This window comes from Pseudophryne corroboree, chromosome 5, assembly GCF_028390025.1.
Source record: "Pseudophryne corroboree isolate aPseCor3 chromosome 5, aPseCor3.hap2, whole genome shotgun sequence".
Lineage (NCBI taxonomy): Eukaryota > Metazoa > Chordata > Amphibia > Anura > Myobatrachidae > Pseudophryne > Pseudophryne corroboree.
Window position 1 is genome coordinate 8,602,575 of NC_086448.1, and position 21,776 is coordinate 8,624,350.

Genomic DNA, 21,776 nt, shown 5'->3' on the forward strand with positions numbered 1-21,776 from the left:
TGGAATTATTTTAACAGAAATGCGGACAACAGGTGTCAAGCCGTGTGTTGCCTTTGTCAAGCTGTAATAAGTAGGGGTAAGGACGTTAACCACCTAGGAACTTCCTCCCTTATACGTCACCTGGAGCGCATTTATCAGAAGTCATTGACAAGTTCAAAAACTTTGGGTGACAGCAGAAGCAGTCCACTGACAACTAAATCCCTTCCTCTTGTAACCAAGCTCCTGCAAACCACACCACCAACTCAATCAGTGTCAATTTCCTCCTTAGACAGGAAAGCCAATAGTCCTGAAGGCCATGTCACTGGCAAGTCTGACGAGTCCTCTCCTGCCTGGGATTACTCCGATGCATCCTTGAGTGTAACGCCTACTGCTGCTGGCACTGCTGTTGTTGCTGCTGGGAGTCGATCGTGTTCCGAGAAGGGAAGTCGGAAGACCACTTGTACTACTTCCAGTAAGCAATTGACTGTCCAACAGTCCTTTGCGAGGAAGATTAAATATCACAGCAGTCATCCTGCTGCAAAGCGGATAACTCAGGCCTTGGCAGCTGCGGTGGTGTTAAACGTGTGCCGGTATCCACCGTTAATTCACAAGGAATTAGACAATTGATTGAGGTACTGTGTCCCCAGTACCAAATACCATCTAGATTCCATTTCTCTAGGCAGGCGATACCGAGAATGTACACAGATGTCAGAAAAAGAGTCACCAGTGTCCTAAAAAATGCAGTTGTACCCAATGTCCACTTAACCACGGACATGTGGACAATTGGAGCAGGGCAGACTCAGGACTTTATGACTGTGACAGCCCACTGGGTAGATGTATTGCCTCCCGCAGCAAGAACAGCAGCGGCGGCACCAGTAGCAGCATATCGCAAATGCCAACTTGTTCCTAGGCAGGCTACGCTTTGTATCACCGCTTTCCATAAGAGGCACACAGCTGACAACCTCTTACGGAAACTGAGAAACACCATCGCAGAATGGCTTACCCCAATTGGACTCTCCTGGGGATTTGTGACATCGGACAACGCCACCAATATTGTGCGTACATTACATGTGGGCAAATTCCAGCACGTCCCATGTTTTACACATACATTGAATTTGGTGGTGCAGAATTTTTTAAAAAATGACAGGGGCGTGCAAGAGATGCTGTCGGTGGCCCGAAGAATTGCGGGCCCCTTTCGGCATTCAGCCACCGCGTGCCGAAGACTGGAGCATCAGCAAACACTCCTGAAACTGCCCGCCATCATCTGAAGCAAGAGGTGGTAACGAGGTGGAATTCAACCCTCTATATGCTTCAGAGGATGGAGAAGCAGCAAAAGGCCATTCAAGCCTATACATCTGCCTACGATATAGGCAAAGGAGGGGGAATGCACCTGACTCAAGCGTAGTGGAGAATGAGTTCAACGTTGTGCAAGGTTCTGCAACCCTTTGAACTTGCCACACGTGAAGTCAGTTCAGACACTGCCAGCCTGAGTCAGGTCATTCCCCTCATCAGGCTTTTGCAGAAGCAGCTGGAAAGATTGAAGGAGGAGCTAAAATGGAGCGATTCCACTAGGCATGTGGGACTTGTGGATGGAGCCCTTCATTCGCTTAACCAGGATTCACGGGTGGTCAATCTGTTGAAATCAGAGCGCTACATTTTGGCCACCGTGCTCGATCCTAGGTTTAAAGCCTACGTTGTAGCTCTCTTTCCGACAGACACAAGTGTGCAGAGGTGCAAAGACCTGCTGGTGAGAAAATTGTCAAGTCAAGCGGAACGTGACCCATCAACTGCTCCTCCTTCACATTCTCCCACAACTGGGGCTGCGAGGAAAAGGCTAAGAATTCCGAGTCCACCCGCTGGCGGTGATGCAGGGCAGTCTGGAGCGAGTGGTGACATCTGGTCCGGACTGAAGGACCTGCCAACGATTACTGACATGTCGTCTACTGTCACTGCATATGATTCTGTCACCATTGAAAAAATGGTGGAGGATTATATGAGTGACCGCATCCAAGTAGGCACGTCAGACAGTCCGTACGTATACTGGCAGGAAAAAGAGGCAATTTGGAGGCCCTTGCACAAACTGGCTTTATTTTACCTAAGTTGCCCCCCCTCCAGTGTATACTCCGAAAGAGTGTTTAGTGCAGCCGGTCACCTTGTCAGCAATCGGCGTACGAGGTTACTTCCAGAAAATGTGGAGACGATGATGTTCATCAAAATGAATTATAATCAATTCCTCCGCGGAGACATTCACCAGCAATTGCCTCCAGAAAGTACACAGGGACCTGAGATGGTGGATTCCAGTGGGGACTAATTAATAATCTGTTTGGAGGGTGATAATGTCGATATTACCTTAGACCGAAAAGCTATACCTCTAGATACACTATTACCGTGGAGCCGCTATGGCCGCTAGACTGAATGCACGTGCTACGCACTTTGTACGCTATTTGCGTACAGAGTCCTGCACGTGGTACGTACTTGGCGTACACACGCCGCGCTGAGTATACAGAGTACACACAGCACACGCACACACAATTAATAACCTTTACACCTTGTTAATGATACAATCTAATGATTTGATTACACTTTAAACCCTTAGCAGCAAAGTAATGCAACGATGTTATACCTTAAACCTTAAGTAGCGCTGACGGTATTAAGTACCCGCAGTGCGTACACCTTATCAACACTTATATACCTTATACAGATAAATACACTTTAAAACCCGTGCAGGAAAGTGAAGACACAACACCGATTTGTAGTTGAAACCACAGGGTTCTAAGGCCACCGTGGATTATTCCAAAAGGTAAAACAGTACAAATCATACACTACAGGCTAACAAGATAAATCTAAACAGAATAATGGCTACAGAGAATGTACATACGTGAGAATGTTCGCAAGCGCAACCCGGCCGGTCCTCCGCTAGTCAGATAGAAAGCGTTCAGAGTCTTCTGACCGGCCAGGCAACAATGGGCTTTTTATACACAACTTACATACACAATACTATGGACACTGTAATCGCATTGTCCATTGGACACAGAGATGTGTCTTTTCATTACAGAAGAGGTCATAGGTTGATTTGAATAGATGGGCGATGTCTTTCTCCAACTGCTCTGGTGGGTGGTATCCACTGGATTCCCGCCGCATACATAATATACAGTAAATACAGTTAATATCTATATTCTACTTTTGCACATAACTATACGCAGGAACATGCAATCTTTCTCTAACCAATACCGGAATGTTACTCTTAAAATACCCTACATCTGGATACTAGACATCACCTTCCAACCTTTATCTGACCCTTCCTATCATGCAAAGGCGAATCCCTTAGTCCTGGAACTGTTTAAACTATTAATACTCGCTGATGTGGTGCAGGGGAGCTATGGGTACAAAATGCACTATTTTGGTTAAATATGTAATGTTCTAATAACCCTCTACGCGCTCACAAACTCCACCGTAAATGCGCATACCACACGCTAAGGCGCATGGCCGTGGGAAGCTACTTTACGCAAATTGCGGATATGTGCACGCACGGCAGACTGAGTGCACGCGCAGCGGGCATGTGCATGGGGGTAGTACAGGGTATATGCATTACAATATTTTTCGACTTTGACAAGGGGGATGTACACAGTGAAAGGGGTGAGGAATCGGAGGATGAGGAGGAGGTGGACTTCTTGCCTCTGTAGAGCCAGTTTGTGCAAGGAGAGATTGATTGCTTCTTTTTTGGTGGGGGCGCAAACCAACCAGTCATTTCAGTCACAGTCGTGTGGCAGACCCTGTCGCTGAAATGATGGGTTTGTTAAAGTGTGCATGTCCTGTTTATACAACATAAGGGAGGGTGGGAGGGCCCAAGGACAATTCCATCTCCCACCTCTTTTTTCTTTAATTTATCTTTGCATCATGTGATGTTTGGGGACTATTTTTTGAAGTGCCCTCCTGTCTGAACCTGCAGTGCCACTCCTAGATAGGCCAGGTGTTTGTGTCGGCGACTTGGGTCGCTTAGCTTAGCCATCCAGCGACCTTGGTGCGCCTCTTTTTTTTCTTTGCATCATGTGCTGTTTGGGGACTATTTTTTGAAGTGCCTTCCTGTCTGACACTGCAGTGCCACTCCTAGATGGGCCAGGTGTTTGTGTCGGCCACTTGTGTCGCTTAGCTTAGCCATCCAGCGACCTTGGTGCACCTCTTTTTTTTACTTTGCATCATGTGCTATTTGGGCACTATTTTTTGAAGTGCCATCCTGTCTGACACCGCAGTGCCACTCCCAGATTGGCCAGGTGTTTGTGTCGGCCACTTGGGTCGCTTAGCTTAGCCATCCAGCGACCTCATTGCACCTCTTTTTTTCTTTGCATCATGTGCTGTTTGGGGACTATTTTTTGAAGTGCCATCCTGTCTGACACTGCAGTGCCACTCCTAGATGGGCCAGGTGTTTGTGTCGGCCACTTAGGTCGCTTAGCTTAGCCATCCAGCGACCTTGGTGCACCTCTTTTTTTTCTTTGCATCATATGCTGTTTGGGGACTATTTTTTTGAAGTGCCATCCTGTCTGACACTGCAGTGCCACTCCTAAATGGACCAGGTGTTTGTGTCGGCCACTTAGGTCGCTTAGCTTAGCCATCCAGCGAACTCCGTGCAAATTTTAGGACTAAAAATAATATTGTGAGGTGTTCAGAATAGACTGGAAATGAGTGGAAATTATGGTTATTGAGGTTAATAATACTATGGGATCAAAATGACCCCCAAATTCTATGATTTAAGCTGTTTTTGAGGGTTTTTTGAAAAAAATTTCAGGGAGGTTTTGCCAAAACACGTCCGAATCCAAAACACGGCCGCAGAACCGAATCCAATACCAAAACACAGATCCCGAAAAATTTCCTGTGCACATCACTAATATATATATATATATATATAGTAAGTTCTTATCATCGACACTCCTTGCCTCCCATCCATATATAACCCGGATATATATATATATATATATACTGTGTTCTAATCACCGGCACTCCTTGCCTCCCATCCATATATAACCCGGCGATATATATATATAGTATGTTCTTATCATCCACACTCTTTGCCTCCCATTCATATATAACCCAGTGATAGATATATATATATATATATATATATATATATATATATATATTATGTTCTTATCAGTGGCACTCCTTGCCTCCCATCCATATATAACCCGGCGATATATATATATATATATATATATAGTATGTTCTTATCACCAGCACGCCTTGCCTCCCATCCATATATGACCCAGCAATATATATATAGTGTGTTCTTATTAGAGATGAGATGAGTGGATTCAGGTCCCTGAGTTCCGAACCATACCGAACCTTCCTTACCCGAGTCCGGATCAGAATCAGGCTCGGGTTTTCCCGCCTGACTAGGAAACCAGAACGAAGCAAAACGTCATCATCTCGCTGTTGGATTCTCGCGGGGTTTGGAATCCATATAAGAAGCCACGTGTCCCCGCCATTTTCACTCCGGCATTGGAGAGTGTAGAGAAAGGACGTGTCTCTGTTCTCTCAGTGTCCTCTGTGGTAGTGTCTTGTGCTGTATTTGTCTAATCACAGTGGTTGTGTCCTCTTGCTGTCATATGTCTAGTGCTGCTGTATAGAGTGCTGTGTTGTGCTGCATCAGTACAGTGGTGGTGTATTGTGCATCAGCCATCAGTCATTCCAGTGACCAGTCACAGTGGTATCCTCTGCTGCCATTTGTCCAGTGCTCCTGTGTCGCATATTGTGTTATATAACTCCAGGAAAATAATGGAGAACAAACATTTGGATGATAAAATAGAGAAAGATCAAGAACCCCTTCCTCCAAGTGTTGATGCTGCTGCCACTAGTCATGACATAGATAATGTAATGCCATCAAAGTCATCTGCCAAGGCCGATGCCCAATATGACATTAGAGGGCGTGTAAAATCCAAAAAGCTAAAGTTCAGTAAAAAGACCCAAAAAAGAAATTTAAATCGTCTGAGCAGAAACGTAAATTTGCCAATATGCCATTTACGACACGGAGTGGCAAGGAACGGCTGAGGCCCTGGCCAATGTTCATGACTAGAGGTTCAGCTTCACATGATGATGAAAGCCCTCGTCCTCCCACTAGAAAAATTAAGAGTTAAGCTGGAAAAAGCACAGAAAGGAACTGTGCGTTCTGAGATGGTATGACATTTCCCCAAGTAGAGTCTAAGTGTGTCAGCGGTTGCGATGCCTGACCTTCCCAACACTGGATGAGAAGAGGTGGCTCCTTCCACCATTTGCATGCCCCCTGCAAGTGCTGGAAGGAGCACCCACAGTCCAGTTTCTGATATTCAAATTGAAAATGTCACTGTTGAAGTACACCAGGATGAGGATATGGGTGTTGCTGGAGCTGAGGAGGAAGTTGACGATGAGGATTCTGATGGTGATGTGGTTTGTTTAAATGAGGCACTGGAGGAGATACCTGTTGTCCATGGGATGAGGAAGCCCATTGTGATGCCTGGGCAAAATACCAAAAAATCCACCTCATCGGTGTGGAATTATTTCTCCACAAATCCGGACAACAGGTGTCAAGTCGTGGGTTGCCTCTATCAATCTGTAATAAGTAGGGGTAAGGATGTTAACCACCTAGGAACATCCTCCCTTATACGTCATCTGCAGCGCATTCATCAGAAGTCAGTGTCAAGTTGTAAAACTTTGGGTAATAGCGTAAGCAGTCCACTGACACCTAAATACCTTTTTCCTCCTGTACCCAAGCTCCTGCAAGCCACACCACCAACTCCCTCAATGGCAACTTCCTCCTCAGCCATGAATTCAGTAGTCTTGCAGGTCATGTCCCTGGCAAGACTGAGGAGTCCTCTCCTAACCGGGATTCCTCGGGAGGATCCTTGAGTGGTACGCCTACTGCTGCTGTTGCTGCCACCACTGCTGTTGTTGCTGCTGGGAGTCGATGGTCATCCCAGAGGGGAAGTCGAAAGACCACTTGTACTACTTCAACTAAGCAATTGACTGTCCAACAGTCCTTTGTGAGGAAGATGAAATATGACAGCAGTCATCCTTCTACAAAGCAGATAACTAAGAACTGGACACTTATGTTGGTGTTAGATGTGCGTCTGATATCCGCCATTAGTGCAGTGGGAATTAGACAATTGATGGAGGTATTGTGTCCTTGGTACCAAATCCCATCTAGGTTCCTCTTCACTAGGCAGGCGATACCGAGAATGTACGGAGACGTCAAAAATATTTGCACCAGTGTACTACAAAATGCGGTTGTATCCAGCGTCCACTTAACCACGGACATGTGGACAAGTGGAACAGGGCAGACTAAGGACTACATGATTGTGACTGCCCACTGGGTAGATGTATGGCCTCCCGCAGCAACAGCAGCAGCAGCATCACCAGTAGCAGCATCTCACAAATCCAAACTCGTTTCTAGGCAGGCTATGCTGTGTATCACCACTTTCCATCAGAGACACACCGCTTACAACCTCTTACGGAAACTGAGGGACATCATCGCGCATTGGATTACCCAACTTAGACTCTCCTGGGGATTTGTGATATCAGACAACGCCACCAATATTGTGCATGCATTAAACCTGGGCAAATTCCAGAATGTCCTTGTTTTGCACATACAATTAATTTGGTGGTGCAGAATTTTTTTTGAAAAATGACAGGGGTGTACAGGAGTTGCTGTCGGTGGCCTGAAAATTTGCGGGCCACTTTCGACATTCTGCCACTGCATGCCGTAGACTGGAGCGTCAGCAAACACTCCTGAACCTGTCCTGCCACCAACTGAAGCAAGAGGTGGTAACCAGGTATATTTCAACACTCTATATGCTTCAGAGGATGGAGGAGCAGCAAAAGGCCTTTAAAGCCTATACATCCACCTACAATATAGGCAAAGAAGGTGGAATGCACCTGACTCAAACATAGGTGGTGATTCCGAGTTGTTCGCTCGCTAGCTGCTTTTAGCAGCATTGCACACGTTAAGCCGCCGCCCTCTGGGAGTGTATCTTAGCATAGCAGAATTGCGAACGAAAGATTAGCAGAATTGCGAATAGAAATTTCTTAGCAGTTTCTGAGTAGCTCCAGATCTACTTACAAATAGCGATCAGTTCAGTCAGTTTCTATCCTGGTTTTTCGTCACACACACGCCCAGCATTTGCCCAGCCACTCCCCCGTTTCTCCAGACACTCCCGCGTTTTTCCCTGAAACGCCTGCATTTTTCCGCACACTCCCAGAAAACGGCCAGTTTCCGCCCAGAAACACCCACTTCCTGTCAATCACACTCCAATCAGCAGAACGATGAAAAAACTTCGTTACGCCATGAGTAAAATACCAAACTTTTGTGCTCATTTACTTGGCGCATGCGCAGTTTGCGACTAATCGCTCCGTAGCGAAAAAAAAATAACGAGCGAACAGCTCGGAATGACCCCCAAAGTGGAGAATGATTTCCATCTTGTGCAAGGTTCTCTAACCCTTTGAACTTGCCACACGTGAAGTCAGTTCAGACACTGCCAGCTTGAGTCAGGTCATTCCCCTCATCAGGCTTTGCACAAGCAGCTGGAGAATTTAAAGGAGAAGCTAAGATGGAGCTATTCCGCTAAGTATGTGGGACTTGTGGATGGAGCCCTTTATTCGCTTTGCCAGTATTCAAGGGTGGTTAGTCTGTTGAATTCAGAGCATTACATTTTGGCCACCGTGCTCGATCCTAGGTTTAAAGCCTACATTGTATCTCTCTTTCTGGCAGACACAAGTGTGCAGAGGTGCAAAGACCTGCTGGTGAGTAAATTATCAACTCAAGCGGAATGTAACCCATCAACAGCTCCTTCTTCAATTTCGGCCACCAATGCGGCTGCAAGGAAAAGGATAAGATTTCCTAGCCCACCCGCTGGTGGTGATGCAGGGCAGTCAGGAGCGAAAGCTGACATCTGGCCTGGACTGAAGGACCTGCCAATGATTACTGGCATGTCTACTGTCACTGCAAATGATTCTGTCACCATTGAAAGAATGGTGGAGGATTATATGAGTGACAGCATCCAAGTAGGCATGACAGACAGTCCGTATGTATACTGGTAGGAAAAAGAGGCAATTTGGAGGCTTTTGCACAAATTAGCTTTATTGTACCTAAGTTGCCCCCCCCCCCCCCCCCCCCCCAGTGTGTACTCAGAAAGAGTGTTTAGTGCAGCTCGTAACCTTGTCAGCGATCGGCGTAGGAGGTTACTTCCACAAAATGTGGAGAAGATGATGTTTTATCAAAATGAATTATGAATTCCTCCAGGAAGACCTTGACCAGCAATTGTCTTCGGAAAGTACACAGGGACCTGTGATGGTGGATTCCAGTGGGGATGAATTAATATTCTGTGAGGGGGATATACACAGTGAAAGGGTTGAGGAATCGGAGGATGAGTATGAGGTTGACATCTTGCCTCTGTAGAGCCAGTTTGTGCAAGGAGAAATTGATTGCTTCTTTTTTGGTGGGGGCCCAAACCAACCAGTCATTTCAGTCACAGTCGTGTGGCAGACCCTGTCGCTGAAATGATTGGTTTGTTAAAGTGTGCATGTCCTGTTTATACAACATAAGGGTGGGTGGGAGGGCCCAAGGACAATTCCATCTTGCATCTCTTTTGATTCTTTGCATCATGTGCTGTTTGGGGATTATTTTTTTTAAAGTGCCATCCGGTCTGACACTTCTGTATATGTCCAGTGGTACTGCCATATAATTCCAGTGATACTGCCATATATGTCCAGTGGTACTGCCATATAATTCCAGAGATGTTGCCGTATAATTCCAGTGATATTGCTTTATAATTCCAGTGGGAATTGTTTGTGTCGCTTGGCTTAGTCAGACAGCTACCTCATTGCAACCTTTTCTACATCTTTGCATGAGGTGCTGTTTGGGGACTAGTTTTTGAAAAGTGCCATCCTGTCTGCCACTGCAGTGCAACTCCTGGATAGGCCAATTGTTTGTGTCGCTTGGCTTAGTCATACAGCTACCTCATTGCTACTCTTCTAAATCTTTGCATGAGGTGCTGTTTGGGGCCTATTTTATATCTGCCCTCCTGTCTGACACTGCAGTGCCACTCCTAGATGGGCAAGGTGTTTGTGTTGTCCACTTGTGTCGCTTAGCTTTGTCATCCAGCAACCTCGGTGCAACCTTTTGGCCTAAAAACAATATTGTGAGGAGTGAGGTGTTCAGAATAGACTGGAAATGAGTGGAAATTAATGTTATTGAGGTTAATAATACCGTAGGAGCAAAATTACCCCCAAATTGAGTGGCCAAAATGTAGTGCTCTGATTTCAACAGATTGACTGCCCCTGAATGAAGGGCTCCATCCACAAGTCCCACATACTTTGCGGAATCGCTCCGCCTTAGCTCCTCCTTCAATTTATCCAGCTGCTTCTGCAAAAGCCTGATGAGGGGAATGACCTGACTCAAGCTGGCAGTGTCTGAACTGACTTCACGTGTGGCAAGTTCGAAGGGTTGGAGAACCTTTCACAAGACGGAAATCATTTTCCACTGTGTTTGAGTCAAGTGCATTACCCCTCCTTTGCCTATATCGTAGGTGGATGTATAGGCATGAATGGCCTTTTGCTGCTCCTCCATCCTCTGAAGCATATACAGTGTTGAATTCCACCTCGTTGCCACTTCTTGGTTTAGTTGATGGCGGGTCAGGTTCAGGAGTGTTTGCTGGTGCTCCAGTCTTCGGCACGCAGTGGCAGAATGCCGAAAGGGCCCGAAATTTTTCGGGACACTGAGAACATCTCCTGCACACCCCTCTCATTTTTAAAAAAATTCTGCACCACCAAATTAATTGTATGTGCAAAACATGGGACATGCTGGAATTTGCCCTGATGTAATGCATGCACAATATTGGTGGCGTTGTCAAATATCACAAATCCCCAGTAGAGTCCAATTGGGGTAAGCCATTCTACGATGATGTTCCTCAGTGTCCGTAAGAGGTTGTCAGCTATGTGCCTCTTATGGAAAGTGGTGATACATAGCATAGCCTGCCTAGGAACGAGTTGGCGTTTGCAAGATGCTGCTACTGGTGCCGCTGCGTGAGGCCATACATCTACCCAGTGTGCTGTTACAGTCATATAGTCCTTAGTCTGCCCTGTTCCACTTGTCCACATGTCCGTGGTTAATTGGACACTGGATAAAACCACATTTTTAAGGTCACTGGTGACTCTTTTTCTGACGTCTGTGTACATTCTCGGTATCGCCTGCCCAGAGAAGTAGAACCTAGATGGGATTTGATACCGGGGACACACTATCTCCATCAAATCTTTAAGTGACTCTGAGCTAATGGTGGATACCGGATGCACCTCTAACACCAACATAGTTGTCAAGGCCTGAGTTATCTGCTTTGCAAAAGGATGACTGCTGTCACATTTCATCTTCCTCACAAAGGACTGTTGGACAGTCAATTGCTTACTGGAAGTAGTACAAGTGGGCTTACGACTTCCCCTCTGGGATGACTATCGACTCCCAGCAACAACAACAGCAGCAACAACAGCAGCAACAGCAGGCGTACCACTCAAGGATCCTACGGAGGAATCCCAGTTAGGAGAGGACTCATCAGTCTTGACAGTGACATGGCCTGCAGGACTACTGACATTCCTGACTGAGGAGGAAGTTGACGTTGAGGGAGTTAGTGGTGTGGCTTGCAGGAGCTTGGGTACAGGAGGAAGAAGGGATTTAGGTGTCAGTGGACTGCTTACGCTATTACCCAAGTTTCTGAACTTGACACTGACTTCTGATGAATGTGCAGCAGGTGACATGTAAGGGAGGATGTTCCTAGGTGGTTAACATCATTACCCCTACTTATTACAGATTGACAGAGGCAACAGATGGCTTGACACCTGTTGTCCGGATTTGAGGAGATATAATTCCACACCGAAAAGGTAGCTTTTTTGGTAGTTTGCCCAGGCATCACAATGGGCTTCTTTGTCCCACGGACAACAGGTGTCTCCCCTGGTGCCTGACTTAAACAAACCACATCACCATCAGAATCCTCATCGTCAACTTCCTTAGCGCCAGCAACATCCATATCCTCATACTGGTGTACTTCAACAGTGACATCTTCAATTTGACTATCAGGAACTGGACTGTGGGTGCTCCTTCCAGCACTTGCAGGGGGCATGGAACTGGTGGAAGGAGCCACCTCTTCCCATCCAGTGTTGGGAAGGTCAGGCATCGCAACTGCCGACACAATTGGACTCTCCTTGGCGATTTGTGATACCATTTTAGAGCACACAGTTCTTTACTGTGCTCTTTCCAGCTTAACTCTTTTAATTTTTCTAGCGGGAGGATGAGAGCTTCTATCATCATGTGAAGCCAAACCACTAGCCATGTACATAGGCCACGGCCTCAGCCGTTCCTTGCCACTCCGTGTCATAAATGGCATATTGGCAAGTTTACGTTTCTACTCAGACGATTTAAATTTTTTGGGGTTCTTTTTACTGAACTTTGGCTTTTTGGATTTTACACGCCCTCTACTATCACATTGGGCATCGGCCTTGGCAGACAACGTTGATGGCATTTCATCGTCTATGTCATAGCTAGTGGCAGCAGCTTCAGCACTAGGAGGAAGTGGTTCTTCTTGATCTTTCCCTATTTTCTCCTCAAAATTTTTGTTCTCCATTATTTTTTGGGAGTTTTAAGAGACAATATGCGTCACAGGAATGACTGGAATTACTGATGACACAGGACACTACCAATGGTCTAATGCATCCCAATAGGTTGTTATGAATAATTGTTATACTGCAGCAGTGGATATATAGCAGCAGCGTATATCGCCACTGGAATTACTGATGACACAGGACACTACCACTGCTCTGATGCAGCCCAACAGGTTGTTAATAATAATATAATTGTAATTTGTTATACTGCAGCAGTGGATATATATAGCAGCAGCGTATATCATCACTGGAATTACTGATGACACAGGACACACACTACCACTGGTCTGATGCAGCCCATAGGATGTTAATAATAATATAATTGTAATTTGTTATACTGCAGCAGTGGATATATATAGCAGCAGTGTATATCGTCACTGGAATTACTGATGACACAGGACACTGGATATATGGCAGCAGAGAACACCAACACTGTGACTGCCTGGACTGATACAGCACAATACACTGAGTGACTACACTGGACTGGTCTACACAACACAGCACCACTTTACAGCTACACTGGATATATGGACTGGACTGAGCAGCACAACACTTGTCACCCCACTTTCCTACCCGAATAAACAGAGACTGAGCACACTAAATAGTACACATCCTCTCACTCCGAGACTGGAGGGAAAATAGCCGTAACGCGGGGCTCCTTATATGGAATCCAAAACCCGCGAGAATCCGACAGCGGGATGATGACGTTTTGCCGAGTTCGGGATTCCAAGTCGAGATGGAAAATCCAAGCCTGGCTCGGATCCGGACTCGAAAGCTAAAGTTCAGGGGGGTTTGGTTCTCTGAGACCCGAACCCGCTCATCTCTGTACTTATGCATAACTTTGACGTTTGGGTTTATTAGTCAAAACCGTCATCCGGAATTACTGATGAAAGTCACCCAGAAAACCCTCCCCAGTATTAACTATGTAAATAAGGCACCAATTCCAAAGATACCTTTCCTCTTTCAAATTGTGTGAAAACTCGCTCAGTGTGTTCTCAATTTCATTTGTCAGGACGCCTGGAAGTTCCAGGGAAATTGTTCCTATCTTCTAGTGTGTATGGGCCTTTACAGCAGCTATTGAACGCTTCCCTGCAAAGTATGAAACCCTTTCAGTGCTAGTCAGAGAACAGAGTATACAGCGTATATGTGTAGGCTCCCTGACTGACTTATATAACAGTTACTGATGGCAGTCTGAATGATGAGTGGATGGGAGAATTCTGCATGGAATGGTTTGGCTAATCTGTACCTGAGTGTTAGGTAACTGAGTGATCGAGCGCTGTGATATTGGGGAAACCTTACAATAACATCCATAGTCAGGCACAAAGACGTTCTGACCAGTACAGTCCAGCAGGATGTAGACCCTGCATATTTACAGAATAAGGGGGATGTATCAAACCTTCTAAGGTGGAGAACTTGCCCATAGCACCCAGACGTATTTCACCTATCATTTCATGGAAAGCACTGGATAAATCATATATAGAATCTGTTTGGTTGCTATGGACAACACCTCCACTTGTGCTCTTTTGAAGGTTTGATACATCTCGCCATGCATCTCTTACTTTGCTCTTCTGGGAAATGGCTGATTAGAACCAGACAGAAACTCAAGGAAAAACTTGTGGAGTCAAACCCAGCTCCGATCATGTCTACCAACGTCATGAGGAGGCTCTTATCACAGAAATAGCTCCCCGGCACGTGTTCCTCCTGGGAAAGAAACAGACGGGAATATTATTGTTGACCTTCCATTAAATGAGTAAACAAGCTATTTACTTATACAAGAATATGTAGGGGTAAATTTGCTCAGCACCGTGTTCACTGGGGCGGATGAAAGAGACAGTATCATGCTAGAGTAATTTTCAGTCATTTGTGTATAGCAGTAGCCATTCTGTTTGAATATAAAGAAATGCTTTTGCTTTAAAGTTATAAGTAATGCTGACATTTTATTAGTTAGAGAGAAGTTCCTCTGAAAATCAAGGTGAACATGTTTTGAGAACAGTGATGTTTTGAAGAAAAGTGATGTTTTGAAAAACAGTGTCTACAGACTGACTCTCAAGGATTGTAATGTCTCATAATTTCTATGTGTGAGAAATGACGCCTATGCTTATGTGACGTGTAATAAATTCCTGTATGTGTCTATATAACCCCTAGACAAATAAACGAGTCTCAGTCTCATCTTGTGGAACATACCTCGTGTCATGTCTACTTTGAGCTCCCAATCGATCGGTCCAAGGTATTTAAACAGACAACCGAAGGAACTTGATATAGGAAAAGGTTTTTATCTCCAACAATACTTAGGGACTATTGTCCGCGATCACTGACAGCTGCTGCTGGTGGATGACAACACGACTGATGGCCGTATGCAGACAATGACAAAATCCCTGGGGTGATAATCTAAAAGTTTGATCTTCATCTTTATTACTCTCTCAGTCTGTGTATACTGCCCGTCATCCTGTTCATCCATAAGCAGGTAGCTATACATGATTATGTTTTAAACCTGTTTTGTCTGTTTAAAAAGTGCACATTTCTGTTATGTTTCTGTTCTGTGTTTTCTCTGATAACGTACGTACATAAGTTTCAGTTTCACATTTGCAAGAAAAATTTGGTTTTATTTTTAAATGACATGTCAGAATTGTAAATGCTCGATAGTATTGTGGTTTAATCCTGTCATAGAGTCCGATTATTGTGAATTTAAGGGTACATTTCAGTTTTGTTGGTACAGTTAAAACAGTTTTTCTACAGTCATAGGGTGTCATAATAATCCTGATATATTATCACAGTTTGTTGGTGGGGCTTATCCCTACTCTCTACGCCTTTTACCTATTAATCATTTGCCAGCAGATTTTATTTTTGTCTGTCCAAAGCGTTTAACGTTACTAGAAAAAGACTTTAGAATTATCATTGAAAAAGGGAAGCCATGTGAATACAAGAGACGTATGACTCAGTGGTTAAAGAGGTCTTTGTGGACTAGATAGAGTCCAGTCAGCAATATCAAAGTTTTGATTTGTTGTGTCAGTGATTAAGATCCAGAGTGTTTTCTTCATTTGACCCTTTGATTGTTGGTTTGGTTAACTTTCCCATGAGAAATCTTCCTATGAGAAAAACTTAAAGGCATAAGTGTGATGTTTAAAAGGGCAGGTCTTTTAAACTGAGGTAGACTGACTTTTGAGTATACTACATAGTGCGAGCAACGTTTGCACCCCAAAGGATATCGCAAGGTGAGCTGATCATTCACACGATGAGGGCACAGAGTAGCAAAACTGGGGAAGGGTCTCCCCTGGAAATTGTCAATAATAGGGAGGGGAAAAAGGTATAGGTGCGATTTGTAAAAGGTCAAACTTCCCATTGAAAGGGACACTGGATCCTAGCCAATGGATGAGGTTTGAAGCAAATAATAGACACTGGATTAATAGAAAAGGTTTTTCTGACACAGTAAAAATTTGGCAAACTATCTCACAAGAGGTAGATGATGAATTAAACCAGAGAAGAGAGGAGATGGTTGAAACAAATGCAGTGAATTTGCCCCCACCATATGCCACTGCACCTGTAATACCACCAGCGGTCATGCCAACGCCGCAGGCTGTGATACCTCCACCACCTGTCCCTACACACACAAAACAGACAGCCACAATGTAACCAGATATAAATGAGGTTGTGCAGGCAATGATTAATATAAAGATAGAGGACTTTCCCAAAAGAATCTGTGATTTTTGTAAACAATGTGTCCCAGGGGTTTATGAGAAATGTCCCTTTTGTACCAATTGGGTAAGTCCTAATAACCCACCATGTGAACCAGACAGTAACCCCGTCTGTAAGTTACCCAACAACCCTCCCAGAGAGAAAAGAATATTGAGCCGCTGAAAAAGCCATAAAACCAGTCCCGAGAGATAGCAGCAGTTAAAAGTCAAAAAACGGCTCAATAGACCATTAGCAGAAATACATTATACTGATCCTGATTATGCTACAGCTTTACCAAATTATGTTATGCCTATAAAATTGCATACTGACAATAACCCTAGATTTAATGCTGCAAACCGGGTAGAAGATGGTAACCAAGAGTTTATACAACAGGAACATTACACACCGTGGTTTCAGTTTGATATGTTAAGAGTTGTAAATTAATTACCAGACATGAGGAAAAGTCCTGCTGCATTTTTAAACAGTTGTCACAGGTATGTGGTATATATAGACCTTGTTGGATAGATTTAGAACAAATCCTTAGAGCAGCAGTAGACTCTGGATAATACTCCCTTATGGAACAAATGGCTGCCTGAGATACAGCAGATGGTAAAGAGAAGATTGCAAACAAGCCAGCAGTAGAAGACAGATATACTATAGCAAGTGGGACGAATCTTTTAGCAAGGGTACAATGGAGATGTTTTCAAATACAGGAAACTGCACCTGCAGCAACAGATATTGTACAAAAGACTGACAATGTATGGCAGTATTATGATAAGCTTGTTGTGAGACAAGAAGATGAAGGATATCCAGTAGGTGATGTTGCAGGAGCAAGAATGTTAAAGAGAAAGTTTCTAAATGGGTTAAAAAATGAGTTAAGATCTCAGCTTTTTCAGATCTGACCAGAGGCTATGACCATGGATATAACAGCCATTCTACAGGTACTGGAAGGCATTGATGTAGAAATGGAAAAAAAAGGAAAAGCGCATATCAAAAGTCCCAGCAGTGACTGTTTATCTGGTACAGGGTCCCCAGAGAACCTGGAATCCCAAATCTAAAGGAAAACAAGAAGGAAGACCGTTCCAGACCAGGAAACAATTTGACACACAAGGTAATGTAATGTTTTTGGTGCTTGCTTCCAGAACATCAGAAGGACTGCAGAAAAAAACCTTAGGCACGCTCAAAGACAACAGCAAGCTTCCGAACAGCCACATGCAAGACAACTTGCACAAGATGGCAGTGCATGAAGGTGCGTAGCCTCTGTGTCAGCAGCAGTGTCTGTGTATCCTGCAGCAACTGACATTTCAATAAAAGGTACCATTACAGTGACTTTACCCACAGGACAAAAACTTGATTGTTTAATTGACACAGGGGCCTCAAGAACTGTTTTTGTACACAACCAGATTCCTCCCCATTTACTTACAGATCAGGCCATCGAAGCAACTGGATTGGGAGGTCAAGCCCTGCCACTGCAAGAAAGCAAGATGATGCCTTTACTCATCAATGATGAAGCCACACCTGTTCCAGTGGTGTTCCTCACTTCACCTACCTGTCCAGTCAACCTTTTGGGAGCAAACATCCTAGCCCTAATGCAAGCAACAATCCAGTATACTCCAAAAGGCATTAAGTAAACCAGCAACATTCCAGCAAGGATGCAACCTGAAATAGAAGCTGCTATACACGTCTACCTCACACAAGAAAAGAAAGACAAAGAAGAACAGCAACTCCCAGCATGGACATCATCAATCCCTGATAGATTATGGTCCAAAGGAAAAACAGATGTGGGCCTACTTAAGGTACAGCCAGTATAGCTGCAACTGAAGGAATTAATGGTACCAGTGTCCATCAAGCAGTACACCCTTACAGCACAGGAAGAGGCAATTTCCAATCAACTTGAGGTTTACTTAAACATGGGAGTCATTGTCCAGTGCAGATCACCTTTTAATACTCCTTTATTTCCAGTGAGGAAGAAGGATATGGCCGAGGATGGGAAGGTCCAATATAGGCTTTTTTTATGATCTAAAAGAGGTTAACAAGAGGTTGAAAGTCGACACACCCTTGGTTCCTAACCCTCATAAACTCCTCATTCATATCCCACCTACAGCAGCCTTGCTCACGGTGATCGATCTGGCCAACACGTTATTCTCAGTACCCATCACACAAGACTCTCAGTACCAGCTTGCCTTTACACATAAAGGAAAACAATATTGCTTGACGAGACTGCCCCAGGGAGGGGCCTCATCACCAAGTGATTTCCCTGAAGCCATGTTTACAATATTACAAGCATGGATACCCCTCTACCCTAATACAGTATGTGGATGACCTGCTAATTGCCACCACCACTGAAAAGAAGTGCCAAGAAGAGACAGTGTCCTTTTTGAAGTTTCTGGAAGAACAAGACTGCAGAGCCTCAAATGAGAAATTGCAGCTAGCAAAACAAAAGATAATCTTCTTCAGACATTGTATTTCTCAAGGCACCAGGCACCTGACAGAGGACAGGAAAAGGCTCATACTGCAAGCAAAAATGCCAACTACTGTGAAGCAAGTCAGATCATTTCTAGGCCTAGTGGGATATTGCAGGGAATGGATACCTCTAGCTTCAGTCTACATGCAAACTTTGTATGACAGCACCAAAAAGGAAGGTCCACGCCCCACCCGACTAGAGATGGAAGAAGCAAATCAGCAATTGCCTCATCTCCAGCCCTGGGACTACCTGACTACAGTAAACCTTTTACCTTGTATTGTCATGAAGAAGGAGGCCATGTACTGGGAGTCCTCATGCAAATTCATGGACTAAAGCAAAGACCAGTGGCCTATCACTCAAGCAAGCTTGACAACATTATTCAAGGAGCACCTACCTGCATCAGAGCAGTAGCAGCAGCAGTTTTAAAAGACAAAAGCACGGACTGAACTTATCCAGGTACCACATGCAGTTACAGAAATTCTGCAACAAGCTAGGATAAAGCATCTGTCAGCAGCACAGCTAACCAAGTATGAAGTAGCACTGCTAAGTGCAACCAACATGACCATCGGAAGATGTACTACCATTAACCCAGCAACCCTTTTACCAGCGTTAATCAAGATTCAAAGGAGGGAGAAACAGATTATCTTCTCTATTGATAGATCAGTAAGAAGATCATGAGGACCAGGAGGATGGTCCAGAAATGGAAGAAGAAGAAAATAATAATTCTGATAATCACATTTTTTCTTTTTCCCACGATTGTGTGGTGTTAATGGAACAAGAAACTCAACCTTTGCCATATGTTACAGATACAGTCCTACCCAATGCACAGCATGAGCTACCTGTATATGTGAAGGGATCAAGGTACTATGAGGATGGAACTCCTTACACAGGATATGCAGTGATCACTGAACATGAAGTTGTGGATTCAGGATCCTTACCATCCCACCTATCAGCACAAGCAGCAGAACTAGTAGCTCTTACTGAGGCATTGGAGTATGCTGAAAATACCTCAGTGAACATATATATGGATTCAAGGTACGCTTGGGGAGTGGCCCAAGATTATGGCAGTATATGGAAAAAAAGAGACTTCAAGACTGTAACAGGAAAACAAATACAACATATGGATTTAATCAGAGACTTGTTCAAAGCACTTGACAAACCACTAAAGGTTGCAGTCATCAAAATACAAGCACATATAAAGAATCAATCAAAGGAAACCCAAGGCAATAATTTTGCAGATGAAGAAGCCAAAAGAATGGCCAAGCAGCCAGTGAAGGTAACAGTTTACAACGCACTAATAAGAGTAACCAAAGAAGAAGATGAATCGCAAATGCCTGACCTACAGGATTTGAAGAAACTTCAGGAACAAGCTGGACCTAAAGAAAAGACCTCTTGGGAGAGAAGAGGGGCCAAGCAAGAAGAGACTGGCCTATGGAAAGCAGGAGACAGAATATGTCCACCAAGAAGTTTATCTCCACCCATGTGTCAGGTCAGCCATGGACTCACACACTTAGGAAAAGACCAGATGGGAAACTTAGTCACAGAAAGATGGGTAGCTCCAGGATTCTACCCAGCCGCAGCCAAATTTGTACAGGCTTGTTGGATATGTGGGATCTCCAATCCAGGGAAAAAGGTCAGCACAACCCTTGGAGCAATCCCTAAGAGCTATTTCTCATTCTAGAAACTGCAAATAGACTACATCCAAATGCCAAAGGTGGGAATCTATGAATATGTCCTGGTATGCCTAGATACCTTCAGCAAATGGATAGAAACTTGGCCAGTTGCCAAATCAACAGCCAGAAACACAGCTAAGAAACTCCTATCAGAAGTTGTCTGCAGATATGGAGTACCAGAGACTATTGAATCAGATAGGGGTACCCATTTCAAAGTATAAGTAATAACCCATATCATGCAAGATATGGGGATACAGCAGGCCCTGCATGGGGCCTATAGACCAGAAGCAAGCGGTCTAGTGGAAAAATACATTGGAACCCTCAACTTAAGATACAGAAAGCGATGCAAGAGACAGGAGAAAACTGGTTAGAGTGTTTACCAATAGCTTGGTTCAGTATTAGTACCACACCCAGTAAAACCACAGGTTATTCACCTTATGAAGTCTTGTTTGGTAGCATACCTAAGATAGGATGTTATTATCCACAAGAGGTACAGCATAAACATGGTGATTTGACTGCATACGTAAAAAGTCTTATTGAAAGACTAACAACTTTGCACTCTAGCTTTTGCCTTTTTCCAGACTCGGAAGCAGACCTGAATCCTCACAAGCTTCAACCAGGAGATTGAGTGTACCTGAAAAGACACATGAGAAAGTCACTTGAGCCCAGATTTGATGGTCCATATTAAGTGCTGTTGACAACGCCCACTTCTGTGAAGGTCAAAGAAAGAGAAGCTTGGATACATGCATCCCACTGCAAACTTGCTCAAGTTAAGTTTGGATAAACAAACCCACTCACACATAATCATGCTAAGATTATTTGGGCCTAAGCCAGACAAGCCATTATGGGGAGTCATATTAGGAGCCTCAGCCATTATTATCCTAATTATATACTCTGCATTTCTCTTTGAGAACGATAAAACAGGTGAAATAAGGGGAAATTTTACTCCCCCACATCCACCCTATGAAAACCCTAGCACTCTTGTAAGAGACAAAAGAAATGCTACTGTCTGACAAACTCATTGGTCCAATCTCACTTTCAAGTAGCAAAGGCACTCAATTTGTCCAATTGTTGGGTATGCACTCATCCACCAGTAAGTGCCCGATCCATGCATTGGTATGCGGTCCCCTTAACATTAACTGAATTCCAGTCCCTAAACTACTCATTAGGGGAGTATTATAACAAATCTATGGCTGGAAAATCAGTGAGTTTACTCACAGCTGGGATGACCAGTCCCCCTAGCTTTTGTATACAGGCACCACCCACCACTAGGGGCCTACCCATTGCTGATGGGACAATTATAAAACCAGTCACTCGAA

The 21,776-nt window shown here is 44.3% G+C and overlaps 1 protein-coding gene across 2 annotated transcripts in view; it reads right to left on the reverse strand.

The window, feature by feature from the left end:
* LOC134927080 (cytochrome P450 2B4-like) overlaps nucleotides 1–21,776 on the reverse strand; it is a 535,854-nt gene that overhangs the window by 307,497 nt on the left and 206,581 nt on the right. For both annotated transcript variants that reach the window (XM_063921078.1, XM_063921080.1), the window contains one exon: nucleotides 14,208–14,349. In XM_063921078.1, coding sequence (XP_063777148.1) covers nucleotides 14,208–14,349 — 142 coding nt within the window. The remainder of the gene's footprint in view (nucleotides 1–14,207; nucleotides 14,350–21,776) is intronic.